Consider the following 23,445-nt stretch of genomic DNA (forward strand, 5'->3'; position numbering starts at 1 on the left):
AAGTACAGGGTAGGCGCGTTTTGGGTACACGTGTACACGCACGATTAAGTCAGTGCACGTGTACTGAATTCCATGACCTTGTACACGGTAGCATCTCCATAAAACTTGCATGGGAGTTCAAGTGAACAAGCTCACAGCCTCACATTAATTCTAGGTACTATCATTCCACTTTCATGCCCACCCTTGAAGTTCTGTATTTGTGAAAGAAGCCACAGCGCTCACTCACAAGTAACCAATAATTCCCTGGTGAAACAGTAAAAAATATCAGCTTAAATTTTCCTCTGGACAAAAGTTTAGCCACAAACTCACTCGCATTCATGTTACAGCTCACATCAACGTGTTCGTACCGTCGAAGGTTCGGTTGGTTGACCGCAAGATGTCTCGTAACTTTTCTGATGTCATTGTTTTGACTCCTCTCCCCCTCTCTTATGTCCCTCACCCAACCCTTTAAACCCTCCTCCCCTTGACTTCTTTTTCTCTGCCATCTCTCATTCTTTCTTTCTTGTCTCCACAGACACAGTCCTGTAATTCCCCTCCCCTTCCCGTCTCTGATGAACTCTCAACTTTTACGCAAAGGGCACATTGATAGAAAGCATAGTCTGTAGAACCGCCCTTTGTTCAGAGTGGGTTCAGTAAGGGGTCAACTCCAGTTGTGGATTGCGCAATAAATTCATGGTACAATCAAATTGAGCTTCTGTGTGTGTGCAGGGATAGGAGTGTACACTGTTTGCAGTGACCATGCCTCGATAGCGATCGAGTGGCCAGTGTTTTTATACTGATCTTGTGTTTTTCCTGAATTTCAATAAAATAAATAAATGTCAATGTCATCTCCTATCTCCTACACAAACTTTCGAGTGATCGAGATTGGTGATTTTTTTATATCAAAGCAATCTACAGTCATTTTTTAACACTTTATATTTGCTTATAAGAAAGAAAAATCAAGTGGAAAAAATGTGAGTATTGTAATCATCAGTTCATGAATTATTGGTGGAAATTCAGACAATGCAAGTTATCGTACCTTACATAGCTGGCTGTTTGCGTTTACAACGTGTACACAACCGAAAAACATGCCGTGTACACGTGCGTCAAAAATGGACTTTCAAAAGTGGCCTACACTGAAAAGAAATAATTATGCTTAGGTTTAGATTTATCTTGGATCCCCACAACATGTATGACAAGATCGTAGATAAAGATACCAAGCCAGCACCAAATGCAAAAGTAGGATTCTAATATCTACATGCATGACATCTTCTAAGGCACACTTACTTATCCACAAGAGTTCTAATGACTTGCAACGTCCTAAGCATGAGTTGATTCACATGCTCCATTTCCTCATCATCACTACTGTGCACATGCGAAATGTCTGAGGTAAAGCTAGGTTGAGCGGCAGCCATGTCCCTGGAAGCCAGCATGTACAAAGGGGTGACCTGAGCTTGAACCTGTCTATTCTCATTCAGGGACTGTCCTGACTGATCTGAGTTGTGATTTGTCGGTGTGCTATGCGAGGAGGGATAATCAGAATAATGTCCACCACCACCTCCACCACTACTGCTGCCATTACCTCCATCCGTGGTGTCTCCATGCTCCAGAGTTCTTCGTCTGTGGTCCTTACTGATACATGAGTTTCCCATGGTATTGATGCAATACCTGAGGAAACGGTAAACCACCGGCCACTTCCGTACAAGCGTCTCTCGCAACACAAGATAGGAGTACCAAGCGGAGACAATCATGAATGTATTGCTGTCCAGTTAGAGATTAGAGGCAATATGGCATTTCACTACTTGATTCTTCACTTCTGCTTCAGGTTCTTCCTTAAGATTATTCCTGATTGATCAAGAGGAAAAAAATGAAAATTTTAGGAAGGCAGATGATGGGTAACTTGAATAATCTTGTTGCATTTCATATCATTTGAGATATTAAACTGGTTAATAATAACATTAACACAATAAATATTTCGCTGCCGATTTCAAAACATCGCACGCGCATGCGCGAGAGTCTGAGCGGACCCTCGTGCATGTGATGTTTAGAAATCGGCAGCAAATTATTTATATGTGTGAAGAACTCAATGTTGGCTCTAAATCACCAATAGATATCAGGGCTCGAAATTAGCGGTTGCCCGGGTACCATTGGCAACCAAAACTTCCGGCAGGCAACCTAAAAGTCCCTCCATGGTTGCCTGGATGGCCAAAAAAAAATTCTGGATATTTTTTTTCTCAAAGAGAATAAAATTCTCTAGAATTTTGCGGCAAGCAAAAATGCTTTTCCAGTCCAAGGTTTACAACTTCGGGAACAGGAAAAACATCTTTCAAGATCGCATTGTCGCAAAGTTTGAGCTCCAAAAGATCACCCAAACCTAAGCACATATTCTCGATCAAGCCATGTGCTATGCGATCCAATTGAGCCAAAAGTTTGCCTACAAATGAGGTCTTAGATTGACTTTCTGTATGTCAAAGATCGGCTAAGTCCCCGGTGAGAACCGTTAAGCTTAAAATGTTGACATGATTAAAGTGAGGTGTTGCAAGTTCATGTAGAAATAATATAGCACTTATGTTATGGTTAGTGAATGCACAAAATGTAGAGGGCACAACAGTTTGTTCATCAATAATCAATAAATATTATCAGATCAAGAATGTTGAAAGGGGTCTCAGTACTAACCTTTTAATACTTACTTGCGCATTTGTTGATCTTCATTTTAAAAAAGACAGAAAAATTGTCATATTTTCAATTTTTATTTGATAATTACTGCTACTTCATGAACTAATATAATATGCATGAGCATGATTGCCTATTCATATCAGATTTATGAATATTGATCAGCAACTCAAAATATGGCATTTTCTAACAATTGAGGATATTTTTGAATGCCAAGTTGTAATAAGAACTTGAATCACGTGTACAAATCGGAATGACAATTATCTGATTATATTTGCGCATCATGAGGTCAAAGGTCATAGAAGTCATATTGCTATATATGGAAATATAGCAAGAAGTGAAAAACCGTTTGAATGATATACTTCAAACTTGGTTCTTACATTCATATTGGATGGACAATGATCCGAGTAGACGTTGCGGTTACAAGGTCAAAGGTCAAAGGTCATAGAGGTCATCACTGTATGTATGGACATATCATTCTCTTGACAACTGTAGATCCGTTTGGGGAATCTACTTCAAACATAAGTCATAACCATGTATGCATGTCGGCTGACAATGATGTGATAATAAATTGAGAAGTTGTTCTTGACAAGTTGAAATGTGTCAGAGCTCGCTAGAGACTTGACAGACATAGCATCAATTATTTACAAACTGGATATTAACCAAGATACGGAATTAAGAAAATTATATGTTTTCGAATTTCATACATGTATATTTTTTAAACAATGGCTGCTTTTTGACAACCTGAACATTGTCAGAGGCTTGACAGACATAGCATCAAGTGTGCAAACTGGATTATACATGTATTACTGTACATTGCAAGTAGACCTCATTCAGCTATAATACATACATTTGTACATGTGCTCACATATATTCAAATTTTATACTTCCTAAATAATGGCTGCACTTGACATCAGGGGGGCGTTTCATGAAAGGACTTGTTGGACGTTTTATCCGACAAGTCACATTTTATCCGACAGTTACCATAGTAACAGTACCTCTCAGCCAATCAACATCAGAGAAAGATGTCAGATCTGACAACTTGTCGGATGAAAATGTTGATGAAACACTCCCCTGAATGCTTGTCAGAGATGTGACTGACATAGCAACAATTAGTGTATATCATGCAAACTGGATGCTATGGTTTGTATTATACAGTGCGTCCCAGAAAAAAACGAAACCGAAATTTATCGATGATTTATCATAACTTAATCACAAATACAATAGACAAGTGACCTACCATTGTAAAGCTTAGAATCTCCTCTTTCATCTGAAATTACTTAAATAATTTTTCATTCACGCATGATTGAGCAAAAACAATTTGAAGAAAGGATACCAAAAACTCATTTGGCGGGGGGTATCTGAATTTCAAAAAGAAAATCACATGCCTAAAAAGTTCAATATCTGCTCTTTTATTTGATACCTTAATCACAGAAAATGCTCAAGAGGTAAAAAGTTATGTCCCCTCGAAACAATGCTTGTATTTCCATAATTTCATTATTAAAATAAACATGTTTTCACCGGTTTCCCACAGAAGCTATCGCACGGTTAACAAAAGACTTAATGCATGGCTAATCGTCAACAAACGAGTGACTCGGAACGCTAGCCTGTAAAACCTCATTATTTTATGAAATTATTGAAATTCAAGCCTTATTTCAAATAACCAGAACTTTATTATTTCTTGACCATTTTCTGTAATTGAGGTATCAAATTAAAGAGCAGATATTGAACTTTTTAAAAATGTGGTTTTCTTTTTGAAACCCAGATACAGCCCGCCAAGTGACTTTTTGGTATCCCCTCTTCAAATTGTTTTTGCTCACTCATGCGTGAATGAGAAATAATGTAAGTAGTTTCAGATGAAAGAGGAGATTCTAAGCTTTACAATGGTAGGTCACTTGTCTATTGTATTTGTGATTAAGTTATGATAAATCATCGATACATCTCGGTTTCGTTTTTTCTGGGACGCACTGTATACATGTACCAAATTACACACCTATTCAAATTTCATAATACTCTTTAAATTCTTCATTAAAAAATAGCTGTGCAAGCCAACATACATAGTACCTGTATTCCAATTTTCCCAGTTCATTCACTTCTTTATATATTTTTATTAATTGTTTTTGACAACCTGAAAGTTGGCCACAGGCTTTCCAGAGCAACACATTCAGTCTATGTTGCAGACGCCAAGTCCAAGTTTTCATTTGTTGATTAGTTAGCAAATTACATAATGTTATTATATTATGATAAATACTTTTCATAGGTTGACTATATCAAACACAGGAGTAAAATAGCTTGAATTACTTTCCACTCTAGTAGTTATTTATCTGAAGGAAAACACAATTTGCTTCGCTCCCTCGCTCATGGATTCTGTGAAAATTTGAATGCTCCCTTTGGCATGAGCTTATCTAAATCAAGGAGTGGCTGGTTAAAAACAAAGGGTTTCACAAGGTCTAGTATGATTTCTCTGAATTTCAGTTATTAAATTAATAATAATAGGACTATGTAGGTCTTGTGAAACATGCAACATTTTGAAGGGGTTTGCTAATTGCTATCGATGGTTCACACATTCTGTGTACAATCATCAGTTATTACCTGAACTCATTATGGCAACCTAAAAATGCCATTTGGCAACCTAAAAATTGGTTTAAAAAGTTAAGTGAGAGCCCTGGATATGGAGTGAAATTGGGATGATAAGTAAAAAATTTAGCTTCTTATTGTTTTTAAGCTAGTTTTGGTGTAGGATTTTTACAATGAATATGCAATTATTCCCACCTTTGATCAGAAAGAGTTTTGGACCTTGATGTTCGGGTAGGTGTTGCGTAGTGTAGCGGTAGTGAAGTTCTTCTCAACACTGTATAGCTGAGTAATGGCCTACATCAGCCCCACCTGCTACTTTTCATGTTATTACCAGTGGTAATGTGAAGTGCAATCCACTTCTCCAGATTTGGTAATGTACCATACTACTACTCTTTACCTTTACCCGAGATTCTGGAAGAATGCTGATGATCCCAGCAGTCGTGCTTCCAGTTCAAGTCCTTCATCCTTCTCGTTAGTTAGGTATCTTCATAGCAGTCTAGCTTGGAAATCTACACCGTCCTCGACATTAGTATGGTTTATACATCATAGGGTGAGCAGTACCGCTGGTCTGCCCACACTTTGTCTAGCCTTATTTTGAAACTGTTCACTGTCTGAGCTGTGACTACCTCTTCAGGCAGCGAATTCCAGCCATTTATGACACACTGGCTGAATACATCTTGTCTGATCTTTGTCAAGCATCTGGGTTTTGAGAGCTTCAGACTATGCCCTCTTGTGTTGCCTGTTACATACACAAAGAAAGTATCACCTAGAATGCGTTCAAATCCATGGATTATTTTGAACACCTGTATCATATCTCGTCTTCTGCGGTATTCAAGAGAAGGAAGATTGAGTGCTTTTAATCTCTCTGTGTATGTGCACAGTTTCTGATGGCATAGATCATTTTTGTTAATCTCTTCTGTACCTTCTCAATTGCTTTACTGTCACTCTTGAATCTAGGATACCATATAGAGTTGCAAAAGTCAATGATTGGCCTGACAAGTCCTTTGTACAGTTTTGGGATTGTAGATTTGTCTGTACATTCAAAACTGCGGCGAATGCATGAAAGTATCCCATTGGCTTTTTTGACAACATATGCAACATGGTTATGAAATTTGAGCTCTTCGTCAACCAGTATGCCAAGGTCTCTCCACTGCGGTATGCTCAAGAACGTCGTCCCCGAGTGAGTAGGAGTGTTTGACATTTCCAGGGCCTACGTGTAGAACTTTACCCTTTTGAGAGTTAAAGTGCAATTGCCATCTATTACTCCAGTCTACTAGTGCATCAAGGTCAGCCTGAATAGCACAGAGGTCTTGATTGGTGGAGGCTTTGCCATAGAGTTTAGTGTCATCGGCATATATCTTGTCTTTCCCCTGTAGGCCGTCTGGTAGATGATTGATGCAAAGTACAAACATTGCTGGGCCGAGGATACTGCCTTGGGGCACTCCGCTCCTTACCCTTGTCCAGTCAGATAATTCCTTATTGACTTTAACTCTTTGTTGTCTTCCTTGGAGAAAGTCCGTTATCCAGGCTTTGATTTCACCACCTATACCATAAACCTCAAGTTTGGAGAGGAGGCGCAGATGAGGGACACTATCAAAAGCTTTTTGGAAATCCAGGTAGATTACATCAATAGGACTTCCTACATCCAGCATCACTGTCCATTCCTCCATAACCGTCAAAAGCTGTGTCACACATGAGCGTCCAGGAACAAAGCCATGCTGTTCATCACACAGAAGATCATTTTCTATAATACTATACTACGAGTCTCCCGAACTTCTGCATGTTTGTGAGAGTATACCTGTAAGGCTGTAAGCAAATCTTTGAAAATGTATCCTGATTTTTGAGGTGGGAATCTGCTTTTCTCAAATCGATTGTTTGTAGATCTACATCATACATGTATGTATGGATGGTAAACTTTTGTCTTTTGGATATAATTTTTCTTCATTTCAAGAAAGCCTTTGATCGAGTACCTCACTGCCATCTGCAAACGAAGCTAGCATACTATGGCATCAAAGGAGACACCCAAAACTGGATCATGTCTAATGTTGTAAATCTGATAAAAAATCAGATCGAAAATCGGATCGGCAGTTAAGCTTCTTAAATTGAAAATCGAATCAGCGATAGTTAAAAACAAAGGAAAAAATTAAAATTTTGTTGGCGGTCGCGCGTATCTTCCTGACAAAGTCACAAAGAAGAATGCATTGGAATGGGCGTCGCCAACATGCACGATTGTTTGGAACATGTTTTAAAAGGGTTTGAGGTGTTACTGCTTTAAAATAAACGGAGTGATTCTTTTAAGAAAGATAAACGAATGACATCTTCCGAGCAAAGTCGCAAAGGCAAATAAAATGAAAATAAGTCTCATAGATCACAGGCTAATGAACGATCGGCGGGACATCTTTCATAAGTATTTTTAGGTGCTAGCGATTTAGAAATATTGGAATGATCTCGTACGACGCATCATCTTAAAGTTGCAAGTGCAATTAAAATAAAGTAGAAGTCACAAGCACGTGCAATGATTCAGAACATGATATTAAAATGTTTTGAGGAGCTATCGTTTTCAAATCAATTTATTACTATCTTGAGAAATGAACTTTTGATATCTATATGTAAGAAGAAATATAAAAGAAGCATCTCCTGACGAAGTTGCAAAGACAAATGAATTGAGGTTGAAGAGAAGATGTCTATCATCATAAACGATGTAAGAGAGTAGCGCAGTGATCTCCATCAGTAATACGACCTTTAAGAGTTCATGGCGGCGTCTGCTATCACCACAAGGTTGAAGAGAAGAGGTCTATCATTATAAACGATGTAAGAGAGTAGCGCAGTGATCTCCGTCAGTAGTACGACCTTTAAAACTTCACGCCGGCGTCCGCTATCACCACGAGGTTGAAGAGAAGATGTCTATCATCATAAACGATGTAAGAGAGTAGCGCAGTGATCTCCATCAGTAATACGACCTTTAAAAGTTCCTGCGGCGTCCGCTATCACCACAAGGTTGAAGAGAAGATGTCTATCATCATAAACGATGTAAGAGAGTAGCACAGTGATCTCCGTCAGTAGTACGACCTTTAAAAGTTCACGGCGGCATCCGCTGTCACCACGAGGTTGAAGAGAAGATGTATATCATCATAAACGATGTAAGAGAGTAGCACAGTGATCTAAGTCAGTAGTACGACCTTTAAAAGTTCACGGCGGCATCCGCTGTCACCACGAGGTTGAAGAGAAGATATCTATCAGTTAACATCGTCGGAGATAATACTGCGTCTTTCTCCCTGATTAATGCGACCTCTTAATAGCTAGCACCTCAAAACAATCTTCAAACATGTTCCGAACATCCACGCTGATTTTTTAAATTCGATTTTCTCCTACAAGGGGCATGATTGAAGATCGGAAGGTGATCGCCGATTGTAGTAAAATCGGATAAAATTGGGAGCCGATTTTAAAATCTGTTTTTGTTCAGGGATCACGGTCATCTTGGATGCCAGTGACATCTGGGGTGCCCAAGGATCAGTGATCGGCCCTGCCCTTTTCTTGCTTTACATCAACGACATCACTGCAAATATCCAGTCCAAGATGCGCCTCTTTGCAGACGACAGTGTGATATACCGAGATATCAACACAGCACATGATGTCTCCATCCTGCAGCAAGATCTTCAAACCCTGTCAGATTGGTCAGCAAAGTGGCTTATGGCTTTTAATGTCAAGAAGTGTGCTTCCCTTACCATTACTAGGAAGCGAGCTCCCATACAACACAGCTACAGGCTTTCCAATGAGGTAATAGCAAAGGTCGACCAATACAAGTACCTCAGAGTCACTATCTCCAAAGACCTCCAATGGAACACGCACTGTCAACTTATTGCGAACAAGGCCAGCAAAAACCCTTGGGTTGCTGAGAAGAACTCTCTCACCTTGTTCTGAAATGGCCAAATCAAATGCGTATATGGCCTTGATTTGACCAAAGCTTGAGTATGGTGCTGAAACCTGAAATCCCCACACCTCTACTACGGCTGCAAGCCTGGAAAGGGTACAGAAAACAGTTGCTCGCTTTGTTATCCGCTACTACAGAAAATCTACATCAGCCTCAGGTCTTGTCTCAAAGTTGGGATGGGACCAGCTGCACACACGTTGTCTCCTTGCACAAAGCACCATGCTTTATCAAATACACCACCAGCTTGTGAATATCCAGCTTCCACACTTCATACACGTAACCCAGGCTCCATACACTGTACATCAGTAGAAGAGATCATATGTACTAAAACTCTCTGTACCACAAGCAACGATTGATGCATACAAATTCTCATATTATCCTCATACCATTCATATCTGGAACCATCTACCAGCTATTAAACAGTTACTGCCCCGTCAGTTGCTGTTTTCCGGGGGGCTGCCCTTCCTGTCATCAGAGGATTAAAGCCTCCTGTAGGTTCCAAGATGCTGTAAGCACTACATGTAGGAGCATGATTTTTACTTGCACTTCACAAATTTTATTGTAAATAGAATAACAAAATTGTCTGCACTGGTCACCACCTTCTGTCACAGCACATCCCATCCCAGTTTAGCTTGGAATCGCTGCTTAAAGGGATTACTCCTTCAAGGTTCAAGGACCTCAAAACAATTTAAAACATTCCCAGTCAATCGTTCATTAATCCGAGATGTTTGTGACTTCTATTTTGTTTTATTTTCTTTTCCGCCGTTGTCAGAATAATGCGTGATTTTCTTCTCGAAGAATGGGAGTCCATAAAGAAAGGTAATATGAAATATATGTTAACTTGTTAGGACCTCAAAACAATTTTAAAACATTCCCAATCGATCGTTCATTTAAGGGGAATGAAACCTTTGGATCACATAGGCTTGTGTCGGAACAGAAAAATCAAAGAATAGGAACAAAGAAAGTTTGAGAAAAATCCGACAAATAATGAGAAAGTTATGAGCATTTGAATATTGCAATTACTAAATGCTATGGAGATCCTCCCATTGGCAATGCGACAAGGATGTGTGATGTCACATGTGAACAACTTTCCCTTTGATGGACTATAAAATACCCTCAAAATGTCTCTTTTTGCTTTTTCTTATGGTGGTACAAACTCTTTATTCATGATGTATTCTTTAGAAATCTGTATTACATGCCCTCCTATAGAAAGAAAACATGATCTATTGATAGATATGATAAAAAAGGCAATTTAAGTGAAATATTTACTCAAGTAATGGGAAGAGTTGTTCACAAGTGACATCACACATCTTTGTCGCATTGCCAATTGGAGGATCTCCATAGCATTAGTGATCGCAATATTCAAATGCTCATAACTTTCTCATTATTTGTCCGATTTTTCTCAAACTTTCATTGATCTGTTTCTTTGATTTTTCTGTTTTCGCACAAGCTATCTTGTTCCAAAGGTTTCATTCTCCCATAATCTGTGATGTTTGTGACTTCTGTTTATATTTTTTTTCATTTCCGCTGTTGTAATTTATACTTCTTAGAGAGTTCAAATCGAAAGGTATATGAAATATATTTTAACTAATTAACACCTCAAAACAATGTTAAAACATGTCCTGATATATCGCTCATTAATCTGAGATGTTTGTGGTTCTATTCTGTTTTATAATCCTTTCCGCCATTGTCAGAATACTGCATGATTTATATTTCCTCTCGAAGAACGGGAGTCCATAACGAAAGGTATATGAAATACATGTTAATTTATTAACACCTCAAAACAATGTTAAAAAATGTCCTGATAGATCGTTCATTAGTCTGAGATGTTTGTGACTTCTATTCTGTTTTATTTTCTTTTCCGCCGTTGTCAGAATAATGCGTGATTTATATTTCTTCTCGCAGAACAGGAGTCCATAACAAAAGGTACAGTGTATATGAAATATATTTTAACTCGTTAGGACCTCAAAACACCTTAAAAGAGAAGTCCACCCCAACAAAAATTTGATTTGAATAAAAAGAGAAAAATCCAACAAGCACAACACTGAAAATTTCATCAAAATCGGATGTAACATAAGAAAGTTATGACATTTTTAAATTTCGTTTAGTTTCACAAAACAGCTATATAGGTCGGTATGAAAATGAATGGACTGATGACATCACTCACTCACTATTTCTTTTGTATTTTATTTTATGAAATCTGAAATATTCAAAGTTTCTCCCCATTGTACTGTGAAACAAAGTTTTCTTCCGCCCTGAACATGTGGCATCACCATTGTTATAACATTTTATGGTTCAGTTAAGTTGGTCCTTGATGTTAAATTGGTAAAAATTGGAATATTGTATGATTCAGACAATAAAAAACAAAAGAAGTAGTGAGTGATGGACATCATCGACTCTTTCATTTGCATGTCACTGAGTTATGCATACAATAAGCGAAACTTTAAAATGTCATAACTTTCTTATTTTACATCCGATTTTGATCAAATTTTCAGCATTATGCTTGTTTGGTTTATCTCTATTTATTAGAATCAACAATTTCTGGGGTGTACCTGACCTTTAAAACATGTCCAGACAGAAAAGAAGACCCCTGAAATGAGATTTGAGATTAAAAAAAACTTAACATTCCAATATTTTTGCCGAGATAATTTTAGGTATATAGTGAGTGATTGTATTACTGACCGGCCTTGTATTACAGAACGCGCGCATCATACGCATCAGAAAATAATTTCATACGCTCAAAATTTTGCAACATCCTTCCAAAGAGAACTTGAATAGAAAGATGAACAAGTGGAATGCCTCTGGCCGTCTCACCTGCATCACGCGATTCAATATAGCAGCAGTGCTGATTTTGAAAACTACTATAACTCGCACAAGATGTTCAGTGATACTTGGTTACTCTTATTTCCACGTTTTATGAACTAGACCAATACACTTATAGAGATATGATGGCAATTCAACAAATACCCCCAACGTGGCCAAAGTTCTTTGACCTTACATGACCTTTGACCTTGATCATGTGACCTGAAACTCGCACAGGATGTTCAGTGATACTTGATTACTATTATGTCCAAGTTTTATGAACTAGACCAACACACTTTCAAATTTATGGCTGTAATTCAACAAATACCCCAATTTGGCCAAAGTTCATTGACCCTAAATGACCTTTGACCTTGATCATGTGACCTGAAACTTGCACAGGATGTTCAGTAATACTTGATTACTATTATGTCCAAGTTTCATGAATCAGATCCATAAACTTTCAAAGTTATGATGGTAATTCAACAGATACCCCCAATTCGGCCAAAGTTCATTGACCCTAAATGACCTTTGACCTTGGTCATGTGACGTGAAACTCATGCAGGATGTTCAGTGATACTTGATTAACCTTATGTATAAGTTTCATGAACTAGGTCCATATATTTTCTAAGTTATGATGACATTTCAAAAACTTAACCTTAGGTTAAGATTTTGATGTTGATTCCCCCAACATGGTCTAAGTTCATTGACCCTAAATGACCTTTGACCTTGGTCATGTGACATGAAACTCAGGCAGGATGTTCAGTAATACTTGATTAACCTTATGGCCAAGTTTCATGAACTAGGTCCATATACTTTCTAAGTTATGCTGTCATTTCAAAAACTTAACCTCAGGTTAAGATTTGGTGTTGACGCCGCCGTCGCCGCCGCCGCCGCCGTCGCCGTCGGAAAAGCGGCGCCTATAGTCTCACTCTGCTATGCAGGTGAGACAAAAATGGTATAAAAACACATTTTCAAAGTCTTAATATTCTAAAAATAATAAAATATGGTCAAAATTAGGCCTGGGACAAATACCCTTTTTGCCATTCGATTGTTCGCCATAGTAAACAATCGATTAGTTCGATTAATCGAGATTCCTGGAATATCAGAAATCACACACACAAAAGTTGACCTACTTCCATGACCTACCGGTAGCTGCGCTAACTGGTATGATGGGAGTGGAACTTGGAATAAATGCATTGTATGTACATACAAGGAACATGTACTTGCTCTGTTTTGTCATTTATCCTGCCCTCACTGCACACAATGAACGAATAGCAAAGGAGATTGAGAACTGTGCGTGACCGCTATATGGTGCATGGATGTGTTGTATGTATTAGCTATGCTTGCACTTGCTCTGGTATGTCCTAAATCCCACCCATGAGTGCACACAATGGACGAATAACAAGGAGTTTGAGAGCTATGTGCGTGACCTCTAATATGCATGGATGTGTTGTATGTATGTATTGCTTATGTTAGTATATGAACATACATGTAGGTCCCGCCCATGAGCCCATTCCAAGAACGAATAGCAAAGGAGATTGAGAACTGTGCGTGACTGTGAATGGACGTGTTGTATGTATTGCGCTGATGCGAACGTAGATCCCGCCCACAAGCCAATTCAAAGAACGAATAGCGAAGGAGATTGAGAACTGCGCGTGACTGGGAATGGATCCTATTCGTTCAGTCATTGGGGGAAAAGTTAGGAAAGCGCATCCGGCGGAAGGAAATGTGTCAATCAAACCCACCACGTACACGTACCCAAAGATAGAGCTACTTGTGTTACGCAGAGAAGGGAATTTTGCGGGGGCCTATTTCGTGGGCGGTTCCAGTTGGTTTAATAGGCTCTGCCTCAAAACTACCTCGTACAGTGACAATGCTTTTGCGCACGTGGTATGTCACTGATATTGTTTGAGTGGGCGGGTATAACATAATATAGCAAGTTCGATACTGAGGTGTGGCTTCTCAGGACTGATTCAGAGGATTCGCGTACAAGTTAACTATTATGACAATATGGGCGTATTTGTTAGCGCTTTTGGAATGATTATTGGGCGTGGCTGTAATCACATACAATGTTTAATGAGCAAACTGAGCTCACCCGACTCAGTGCGTCCAGCACAGCGCCTATTGAGACGTACGTGCACATCAGCCCAACACATCTGAATTGTGCGCGGTCGCCGCGGCTTAGTCGTCATTGTGTGTCATGAAAGAGATACGATCTTTGGAATTCGTTAATTTTAGCATAATTTTCATTAGATATCTTGCACTTTGTTTTCAAAAATCTAAGTTTACAGTCATGTACTTTTGATAATCGAATGTTTCAAATCAGTAATCATCATCTGGCAAACATTCGATTAGTGTAAAAAGTAACATTCGAGTGCTGATTGTTGGCAAACTGATCGAATGCTTAGATGGATCGAATTTTACTCCCAGGCCAAGTCAAAATAGCTCATCAGTGATTTTGTTGTTTTCTCAACTTTTATCATAGAAAACACACGTTCGGTAATACGATACCTTCTTCAAGTGACCAAAATATTTCACATGCGAAGAGAGGTCCGATTGGAAGCTAATATCATAAAAAGGAAAAACGAGTTTGTCAAAATTTTTACATAATTATATTTTGTAGGTAATTGTGTATTTATGGTGAAAGTTTGATGAATTTTATGAGAATAATGTGTTTGATATGATTGATTTCATGAAAAGTGTTCAGTAATACGATCCACTACCATATTGACTATCATGACTATTGGTGTGCGCCGCCGATTAAAATAGCATTACATTGAACTTCACGGATAGGGAATGAAACTTGACTTTGGATCAAAGCACAGTGCGTGTGAAAATCAAAACATCACATGCAAATTTGGCCACCTCCGAATCGGCGGGTTTCTGACACGCGTAAGAAAAATTATGGCAAGAACGCTGTTGTACAGGCTACAGCATATTTTTACATTATAAGGCTGTATGATGGGGTGTCCAAACTTCGCGGACTTTAAAAAAATATTCATCAGGCTTAAATTTGTTCACAAACTATTCGTTATTTATACAAAACCAATTCAAGAAATAGTTACCACATTGACGGCAAGATCCTAAACTATAAAATCATGGACGAAAATGTAAAGTAGGTCAAGGGGTTTCGCCGGTATCACGATCTCAAAATTCTATTTCGATCGGCGAATGCACGCTGTGCTGTAAAACCGTTCTGAAAAAGTGTGACCTAACTTCGCAGACCAAAGTTTTTTTGGAGATTTGAACAAAAACTCAAGCTCAAAAAGTAACATATTTATATCATATTGATTGCAAAATGCCATAGAATTGTTTAGTACCACATTTAACTCACATTTTTGATGATTTCTGCTTGCAAAATGGTGATATCGTAATGTTTGTTGAGAATATCAGATTTCTTCAAAACGGGCACTAACGGTGACAAATTTGCCGATCTTTTGTCAATATTTTCATAAATACTGAACTCATCCTACAGAAACTTACACCAAAGAGTAATTTTAGGTCGCTTTTCATGTTGATGATGTCAGATTTTAAGGATATCGCCTTTTTCGGCTAGTTTTTGAGATAATTGTCCGCGAAGTATGGACACGCGCACTCACACAAGCATGCGAGGTTAGTTGTCAAAATTCATTATGAAATGACATGCGTTGTGCGAGGTTAGTTGTACTAACCTCGCACAACGCATGTCATTTCATAATGAATTTTGACGTTTTCATTCATCACACGAATGTGAGAGAATGACAAACGCCAAAATCTTCACAATATACTAAATTTATTCATTTAAATCTGTTCATTGAATTAATTTTCAAACTATGCTCCAAAATATTCATAAAAAGGGATTTTAAACGCTTACCTTCAAATCTCATCCAAGATACTCCGTCCGATCCTTAATACTGCGGTGGAAATTACGCAAACAACAATCGAAATGCGAATTTTTCTTATCGAACAGTCTAGATTCAAGTCGCCGGCGCATAATAGGAAATTGAACCAAAAAAATCAACAGGCATCTCACGTATAATCGCTGATAGCGCTACATCATAAAATAACGCTGAACAGCGAAAAAAATGCAGAACGCCTAGAACGCAACCAGCAGTACAGCTGATCTGACGTAAACGACGTAAACAAGCAAGTTTATTAAATAATATCGCGCGCCCTCTCTGTGCGTATAGAGAAAACCAGCGAATTGGCCGCATTCCTGCTTGGACATCAAGTAAAATCATCGATATAAAGTACCAGAAAGACAGAGAGGAATTGAAATTGGCTTCATATCATTTGGTAAGTTTCATATCCAAAGCTTACTTCATCTAAAATGTAGATAAATTTCAAATTTTTACATAAGAATAAATAATAACTTACTGCAAGTGCTGTGCCAGCGGTTATCCTGTGCACGGCGGCGGTAATGTACCCATAGGTCACTCACACTAGTACGAGGTTAGTATATATATATACTAACCTCGTACACCGAACCGTGTTTGACCCTTGATTTCGAAGTAGTCGGCAAACATCGCTTCATTGCTGAAGTAATATTTGCCGAAACTCCTTCTCGCTACTCACCGGGGCTCTTTCCGGTAAGTAGCAATACATTAAAAAATTAAAAATGTAATTTGAATATAATAATCGGTCAAAAAGAGCAAATTTCGCTTACCTCGGCCTGGAAAGTAACTTCGCTTGTCTCTTCTACGGAACTACAAGGAGGCCCGTTGGTGGCGCTAATAAATTTCACAACCTTGATTCAGCTCCTCTGTAATTTTATAACTGTGTCTAAATTCTTTGAATGCGCAATTCTTATGATTAATTTACTAATTATGGGCACCAATAAATGAAATACCTTCAAATACCTTCATGTCAAAAACATAATTCAAGATTATTATTGGCGATGATAACACTTTTCTGCAATTAATTTAAAACGATGACTAATAAAGAAAAATTGAAAAAATATACGTGCCTGGAACGAAACCAGCAGTACAGGCTTCAACGAACATCAATAATACGGTATACCAAAGTCTTTACAATGAAAAGATTGGACACTTCACAGACTTTGCGTAATGACCTGCCTCAATTTGCGTGTAAAATAGTGTAGGTGCCTAGTCTTTCCCTTGTTGTGTCTTTGATATGAATATAAATCGCGTGCCCTCTTTAGACGAAAATTGATATCGGCGCTGACCAAATTTTATCTCCGTGAAATCTTCACTAAAGATCAAGAAAATATACATATTTTTTAGAAGAAACTTCAAGGAGAAGTCACGGAAGGATCTAAATGATTGGGTAAGTGTCATACTCATAGCAGAATGTGAAATCCCTAATTATGTGTGATGTTTTATGTGGGCGAAAGCCCAGTAGTATATGGATGTGTCGTGTGTGTCTCGTTATTATGAATGATATTCATTCGCACGCGAGATGATATGAGCCCATGGCCATGGCATGGGCACTCACACGTATTGCGAGGTTAGTATTAGTATACTAACCTCGCACCACGAACCGCGTTTGGCAGTGGATTTCTAACTAGTGGGTCGCGCGTGCTGGGATCTCACTTCTTGGGTCCACAACACACGACTTCTATGGCTTGAATTTTCTGTGCGCGGCGGCATGTAATGAACCCTTGGGTGTGGCATGGGTGCCCATACTATATAGCCTTAGGACCGTACTTAGGTGGGACACGCGCGAAGTTTGGACTCACTGCCATTACTAGTATGGTCAGTTCCCCCATGTCTGCGCGGTCTCCCAAGTCTGCGCACCCGCGTATCTGCGCGATTCTAGTAGTAGTAAAAGAAGATACGCAACGAGCACGAACTTTACACATGCAATACAGGTATTCATAAAAAAATCTGACTCAAAATGGTGGAAAAATAATGAATTCAGGGTATTTCATGTGACTGCCTCAAAATGCAGCCTTTGTCATCAAAATACATGAATCGTGTGCAAAGTGAATGAGTGCGCAGACATGGGGTACCATTTTTTTTCAATCTGAAAATGACTGCCCAAACTAAGGTTTTTTCAAGAAAATCTTATATTTTCTTTCATTTTTTGATGAGAAATTTGGTACACTTACTCTTAATAATATAAGGAACACTATTAACCAAAAGATTTTGTGAAATAAGAAGAAATTCATGTTAAATCTTAACTCAAATTGTCAGGTGCGCAGACTTAGTTGGGGCCCACCATCATCATATAGTTGAGAAGTTTTTCTCTTATGACCGAAAATGCTATTCAAATTTGGGAGCAAATTTGTAAAGCAAAATTATTCCCTGCACATTGTTAGGTGCGCAGTCAGACTTGTCTTGCCTCTTGGGGACCACATCATGATGTTGTTGACTCACCACTGCCAGTGGCAGTGGCACTGGGCAGTGCTGTACCGGTGACTATGCCTGTGCAAGTGGGCCGTGGTACCGATACAGAATCAACACAACAATCAACATCGATCATGAACATTATGAACATAATTTAACACAAATCACAACCACCATGACTATGATGATCTGACGTTAGGAGGTGTACGAAAATCTTACCAACTTCAAAGAAAGAAATGGTCACTGTTTCTTCCGCTTTTCTTATCCTCCTGCAAGAAATCTGCCATATTACAAATGAAAATTAGCCAATCCATCAACTAGGAAAATGACCTTTCCTTTAGCGCGCGCTGCGCGCGAGCAGTGCATGTTGCATGCTGAGACTATTACCGTATATTCGCCGAGTCCGACCCCCGGCCCGTAAGCGCGGCCCGTAACGTATCGGTGTGTACGATCGACCGTGTACGACACAGGAGTGTACGGATACGAACAACGCATGGAAAGGGCGCCACCATGGGGCGCCACATATGGGCGTATGGCAAGCCGTTTTAACATTTAATCAAATTTCTCGATACATGATATCAAGAATTCGATTTGACTGTCTGTGACTGGTACAATGGTTACATCTCATTTTTCTCCAGAACTTTGAGATCGAGCAGGCAGCAAATGGCACATTTTGTTGAAAAACGTCACGTGACTAACGTACTTGACAGTTGTTTCCGTTCCTATAGACCCTTTTTATTTACTTACTTACTTTTACTTTATCCAACGATCGATGCTTGTATAGTAGGACTATGCCTGCATGTTCATCGATCCAAGGGAATAAACGGTATGCTCCACACTATCAGTTTCAATTAGTTGCATGTGGCAAATAGTAGCATGTGGCAAGTAGTTGCACATGACAAGTAGTTGCATGTGGCAAGATATAAAGTCCATTACTCAAAGTCGTAAACAAAAGCAATATCCTTCCAGTGACTATATATATCAAGCCGATTCTTAAAGGAATTTACAGAAACAATACAGTCCAAACAAAATTAATTAACGCATTTAATGTTCTTGTACTGTAAAGCTTTGCCTACTGATGTTTGTAATAGCTACAGTTTGAGAAAGCAAATATTTAGTAGTATTTTTTTTGTATTACGAAGTTTTTATTTGTCAACAATTTCAATTCATACTTGTCATATACAAAATAAAATACATACATCAAATACAATATATCTTTACAATTAATATATGAATACATTGTAAACTCATATAATTAACACTTCACATTTTCTCTCTTTTCCTTTAGTGTTACAATAAAACATAATAAAACTCAACGTACTCAATTTTTTTTCTAGTGTCAAAATATTCACAACATAACAGATTTTCCAAATACACAAAACCAATCATTATAATACAACCTAGTCGAATTGAACCATTAACAAGGATTTTCCATAACCCCCCCCCCCTCCCCACACCTTGGCATCATTCCTCAAATATTTCATATCCTATAACAACATCCGCCTCAGGCCCTGAACCCTACCTACAACCCCCCCCCCCCCCCTCCCGACCCTTTGTTGTTTATATATAAGGAGTTTGAAAATAGCCAAGAAGCAAGAAAAAAAAAAAAAAAACACGGAACTGACGGAAGCAAAACAAAACAATACAAACCCCCTTCCAACCCAAGGCATGTGTCCCCCTACCCTCTACCCCTCCCCATAACCCCCCCCCCCTCCCATGCCCTTCGTCGTCACAACCTTCCCGTTCTACTCGTGTGGGGGCGGAAAGAACGTTTTCCTTCCTTCTCTGAATGGTATATAAGAATGAAAAAATATATGTATATATGTACATATATATATTAATGAAAAATACTCTCACACCTAAGCACTCATTAAAAAAATATTTTATTCATTATCGTTATAATACACACATGTTATTTATTTCATTTATTCTTTTATTCTTATTTTATTTTTCACCTATTTATCATTTATTTATTTTATTTTTTTAATTTATTCATTTTAATATTTATTTTCATTTTGTTTTTGTTTTTTGCACATCTAGTTCGGAATCGATTTTGATTTGCAATGGAATTAAATTTGGAGATAAAGAAATTAAATTAGCACTTTATGCAGATGATATGACAGTTTTTGCTCGTAATGTAAAATCAGTTGATAGACTAAAAGTTTTATTTGCAGATTTTGAAAAACTTTCTGGATTGAAAATCAATAATGAAAAAACTAAAGTATTAAAATTAGGCTCGTGTCAGCATTTGGATTATGACTTCTCCTTCGGCGCGATCGTTGATTTTCTTAAAGTTTTAGGAGTATTTTTCACCCTAGATGAACATAAGAAAGAAGATCTAAATTACAAAGAAATCTTAAGCAAAATTAAAACACTCATGAACTTTTGGAAGCTAAGGGATATAACGCTTATGGGGAAGATTCAACTATTAAAGGTGCATATCTATTCTAAAGTCCTCTATCGAGCGTCTCTTACTCCTATTCCTAAGTGGGTTTATGAATCATTGGATGAATTAACTTTTGATTTCTTATGGAAAGGTAAGAAAGACAAAATTAATAGGAATACAATGTTCTTAGACTATAAGCAAGGAGGATTAAAGATGTTAAACTTCCCTGTGCAGGCAGCGGCGTAACAGGGGTCGGTGGCCAGGGGGGCAAGAGCCAAAAATTTCCCGGTCATATCATGGTATGAACAGGCGTAATGGTGTAATGAGGCGACTATTTTGAGAGGGCCAGATATTGCGTATAGGGCAGAATTTATTTTGTTTAAAAAAATTGCGAGCGAGCGAAGCGAGCGAGCAAAAATTTTTCACCTGTTTGATACATAAAAATCCAATTTTTGTGATAGATTTAGAAATGATCGATATCCAGAAAATAATATATTTCACTCTTCTCTCTTCCATTCCTTTTTTGTGGTCTGAACGCCACTGTGAACAGGATTCTTTGCGGCAGTAGCGTGAAGAGTAAAAAAACGAGGGGCGCAGTATGACACATGTGCTAAAAAGCTGCTTAATATAAGTTCCGAGCGAGCGAAGCGACCGAGAAAAAATCACCTTTTTCATTAGAATCTAACTTTGAGATATTTTTGAAATTATATTCAGTAAATAAAATGATATCCTACACTTTTCCTTTGCTTTTCTTTCCTCCTTCTTTTTTGTTCTTGTTTGTAGAACTTTTGGGGGCCAATGGCTTAACTCTTCCATACTCATATATGGCAGTGCTGTGCGGTTGGGGTCCGGGGCGGAGCCCCCCGGAACTTCTTGATATCAAAGCCACTTAAACCTCGCAGATTGCCGCTATTTTAATCAAATCGCGAGTATATACAGAATATAGCTTTTACACAACACATTTATTCAACCCAGTTGCGTAATGAACCAAATATTTGAGGTGGTAAAACATAGCATTGTGGGAAAATTTACATCCTACATCCACTGCATGTTGGTTCTACTCTTTCTATTTGTCATTATATTGATTTTTTATGTATTGTTTTTTATTGTTCATATAATATTGTATATTGTACCTTTTTAATGAATGTGAGTAAAGTGAATTGAATTGAATTTGTTAAAAGTCGCCAGCGTGCAAAGCGAGCTGGAAAATTGCCTAATGAAATTGAATTCTAATTATGTGATAGATTTTTCCATTATATTCAGCAATGCTGACAGCAAATAACACATTTCATTGTTTCCATTCATTTTATTATACGGTGTCTCCTGTATAATTTATTTTATTTCCTCTTGGGTGTGGAACCAAGACCCCCCTCCCCGCGCCTGTACACCAGTGATTGAACGTGATTTAACGGGGGCGTTATAGAGCCATTTGATGGTTATAGATGAAGAGCCCCTACTGCTTTGCATAAAATTTAGCAAGCTTATAGCACAATGTTGCGTGCAGTTCATCTTTCTTCCCGCTCTTTATTTTCAATCCTCGGCAGCCCGGTCGTGTTATTATTTTTTTTTCTTGTCCCTTTTGTTTGTTTTCTAATTTAGCTTTTGACTAATTCCATTCTTCCTTCGTTTCCCGCTATTGTTTGTCATTTTGTCATATTTTAATTTATTTCCCATCAAGCTACTGCATTACATTAGCCTATTACGTAATGATTTGTTCTTTGTCAAATGTTCTTCTTTCGTACATTTTCCCGCTTTTTTTCCTTTTCCATTTAAAAAAAAATCTTCGTTTTCTTTTTCCCCTTTCCCTTTCCTCCTTTCCTTTTCCCCTTTCCTCTCCCTTTCCCTTTCTTTCTCCCTCCCTTTTTTTATTTTTCCCGTTTTTTTTATTTTCCCGGTGAAATCCGCCAGGGGGGCAGCTTGCCCCCCCCTGCCCCCCCCCCCCGCCTGTTACGCCACTGTGTGCAGGTAAAGGCACAGCGAATAATGTGGATTAAAAGACTTTTAAATAAAGATGAAGATATGAAATGGAAACAGTACTTTAATTTTGCCACTGAACATTTGGGTGGAGATTTGATATTTTCATGTGACTATATACCAGGTTTATTGAAAGTAACAGCTTCATAATTTTACATGGACTTATTAGAAGAGTGGGTAAATATAAGACATATTAGAAGTACAGAGTTTGGGAAAGTGGTGATTTTTAATAATAAGCTTATTCGATATAAAGGGAGTTGTATATTTGATAAGATTCTATACGATAAAGAGGTTTATAAATTGCATCATATTTTGGATAATAATTGTAAACTAAAATGTGATACACATTTTCTTAATTTGAATTTAGATGCAAATGATGTTGAAAAGATCAAGCATATATATGCCTGTTTACCCGTTAGTTGGAAGAACAATATCGAAATAAATGCAAAACATAACTCTAGAATCGATTTCAATTTGGGTAAGAAAACAACTAATTTAATGCTTTTAAAATCAAAAGAAATATACGAACAGCTGTTGAATAAAAATGAAATTAAACCTTCTATTTTCGACAAAATTAGAACGAATTATGATCTTACCAATAAGGAAGTAGAAAGTATATTTTTAAGACTAAGATATTGCACACTGAATAGTCGATTAAGGGAGTTTCAGTATAAACTCTTGCATAATATTATATACACTAACCACCACCTTTTCCGTTTCGGTCTTGTTTAGACCAATAATTTATGCTCATTTTGTGAAAAGGAAGAAGAAACGTATGAACATCTATTTTATACTTGTGAATTTTCAAAATCACTTTGGGATCTGTGTGCAAGAAG

General features: G+C 38.0%; 1 protein-coding gene across 1 annotated transcript in view; it reads right to left on the reverse strand.

Moving 5' to 3' along the window:
• LOC129253716 (RING finger and SPRY domain-containing protein 1-like) overlaps window positions 1–1,826 on the reverse strand; it is a 34,546-nt gene extending 32,720 nt beyond the window's left edge. Inside the window, exon 1 of the mRNA XM_054892137.2 lies at window positions 1,267–1,826. Coding sequence (XP_054748112.2) covers window positions 1,267–1,730 — 464 coding nt within the window. The 5' untranslated portion in view covers window positions 1,731–1,826. The remainder of the gene's footprint in view (window positions 1–1,266) is intronic.
• Window positions 1,827–23,445: the final 21,619 nt, after the last annotated feature.

This window comes from Lytechinus pictus, chromosome 2, assembly GCF_037042905.1.
Source record: "Lytechinus pictus isolate F3 Inbred chromosome 2, Lp3.0, whole genome shotgun sequence".
In the NCBI taxonomy this organism is placed as follows: domain Eukaryota; kingdom Metazoa; phylum Echinodermata; class Echinoidea; order Temnopleuroida; family Toxopneustidae; genus Lytechinus; species Lytechinus pictus.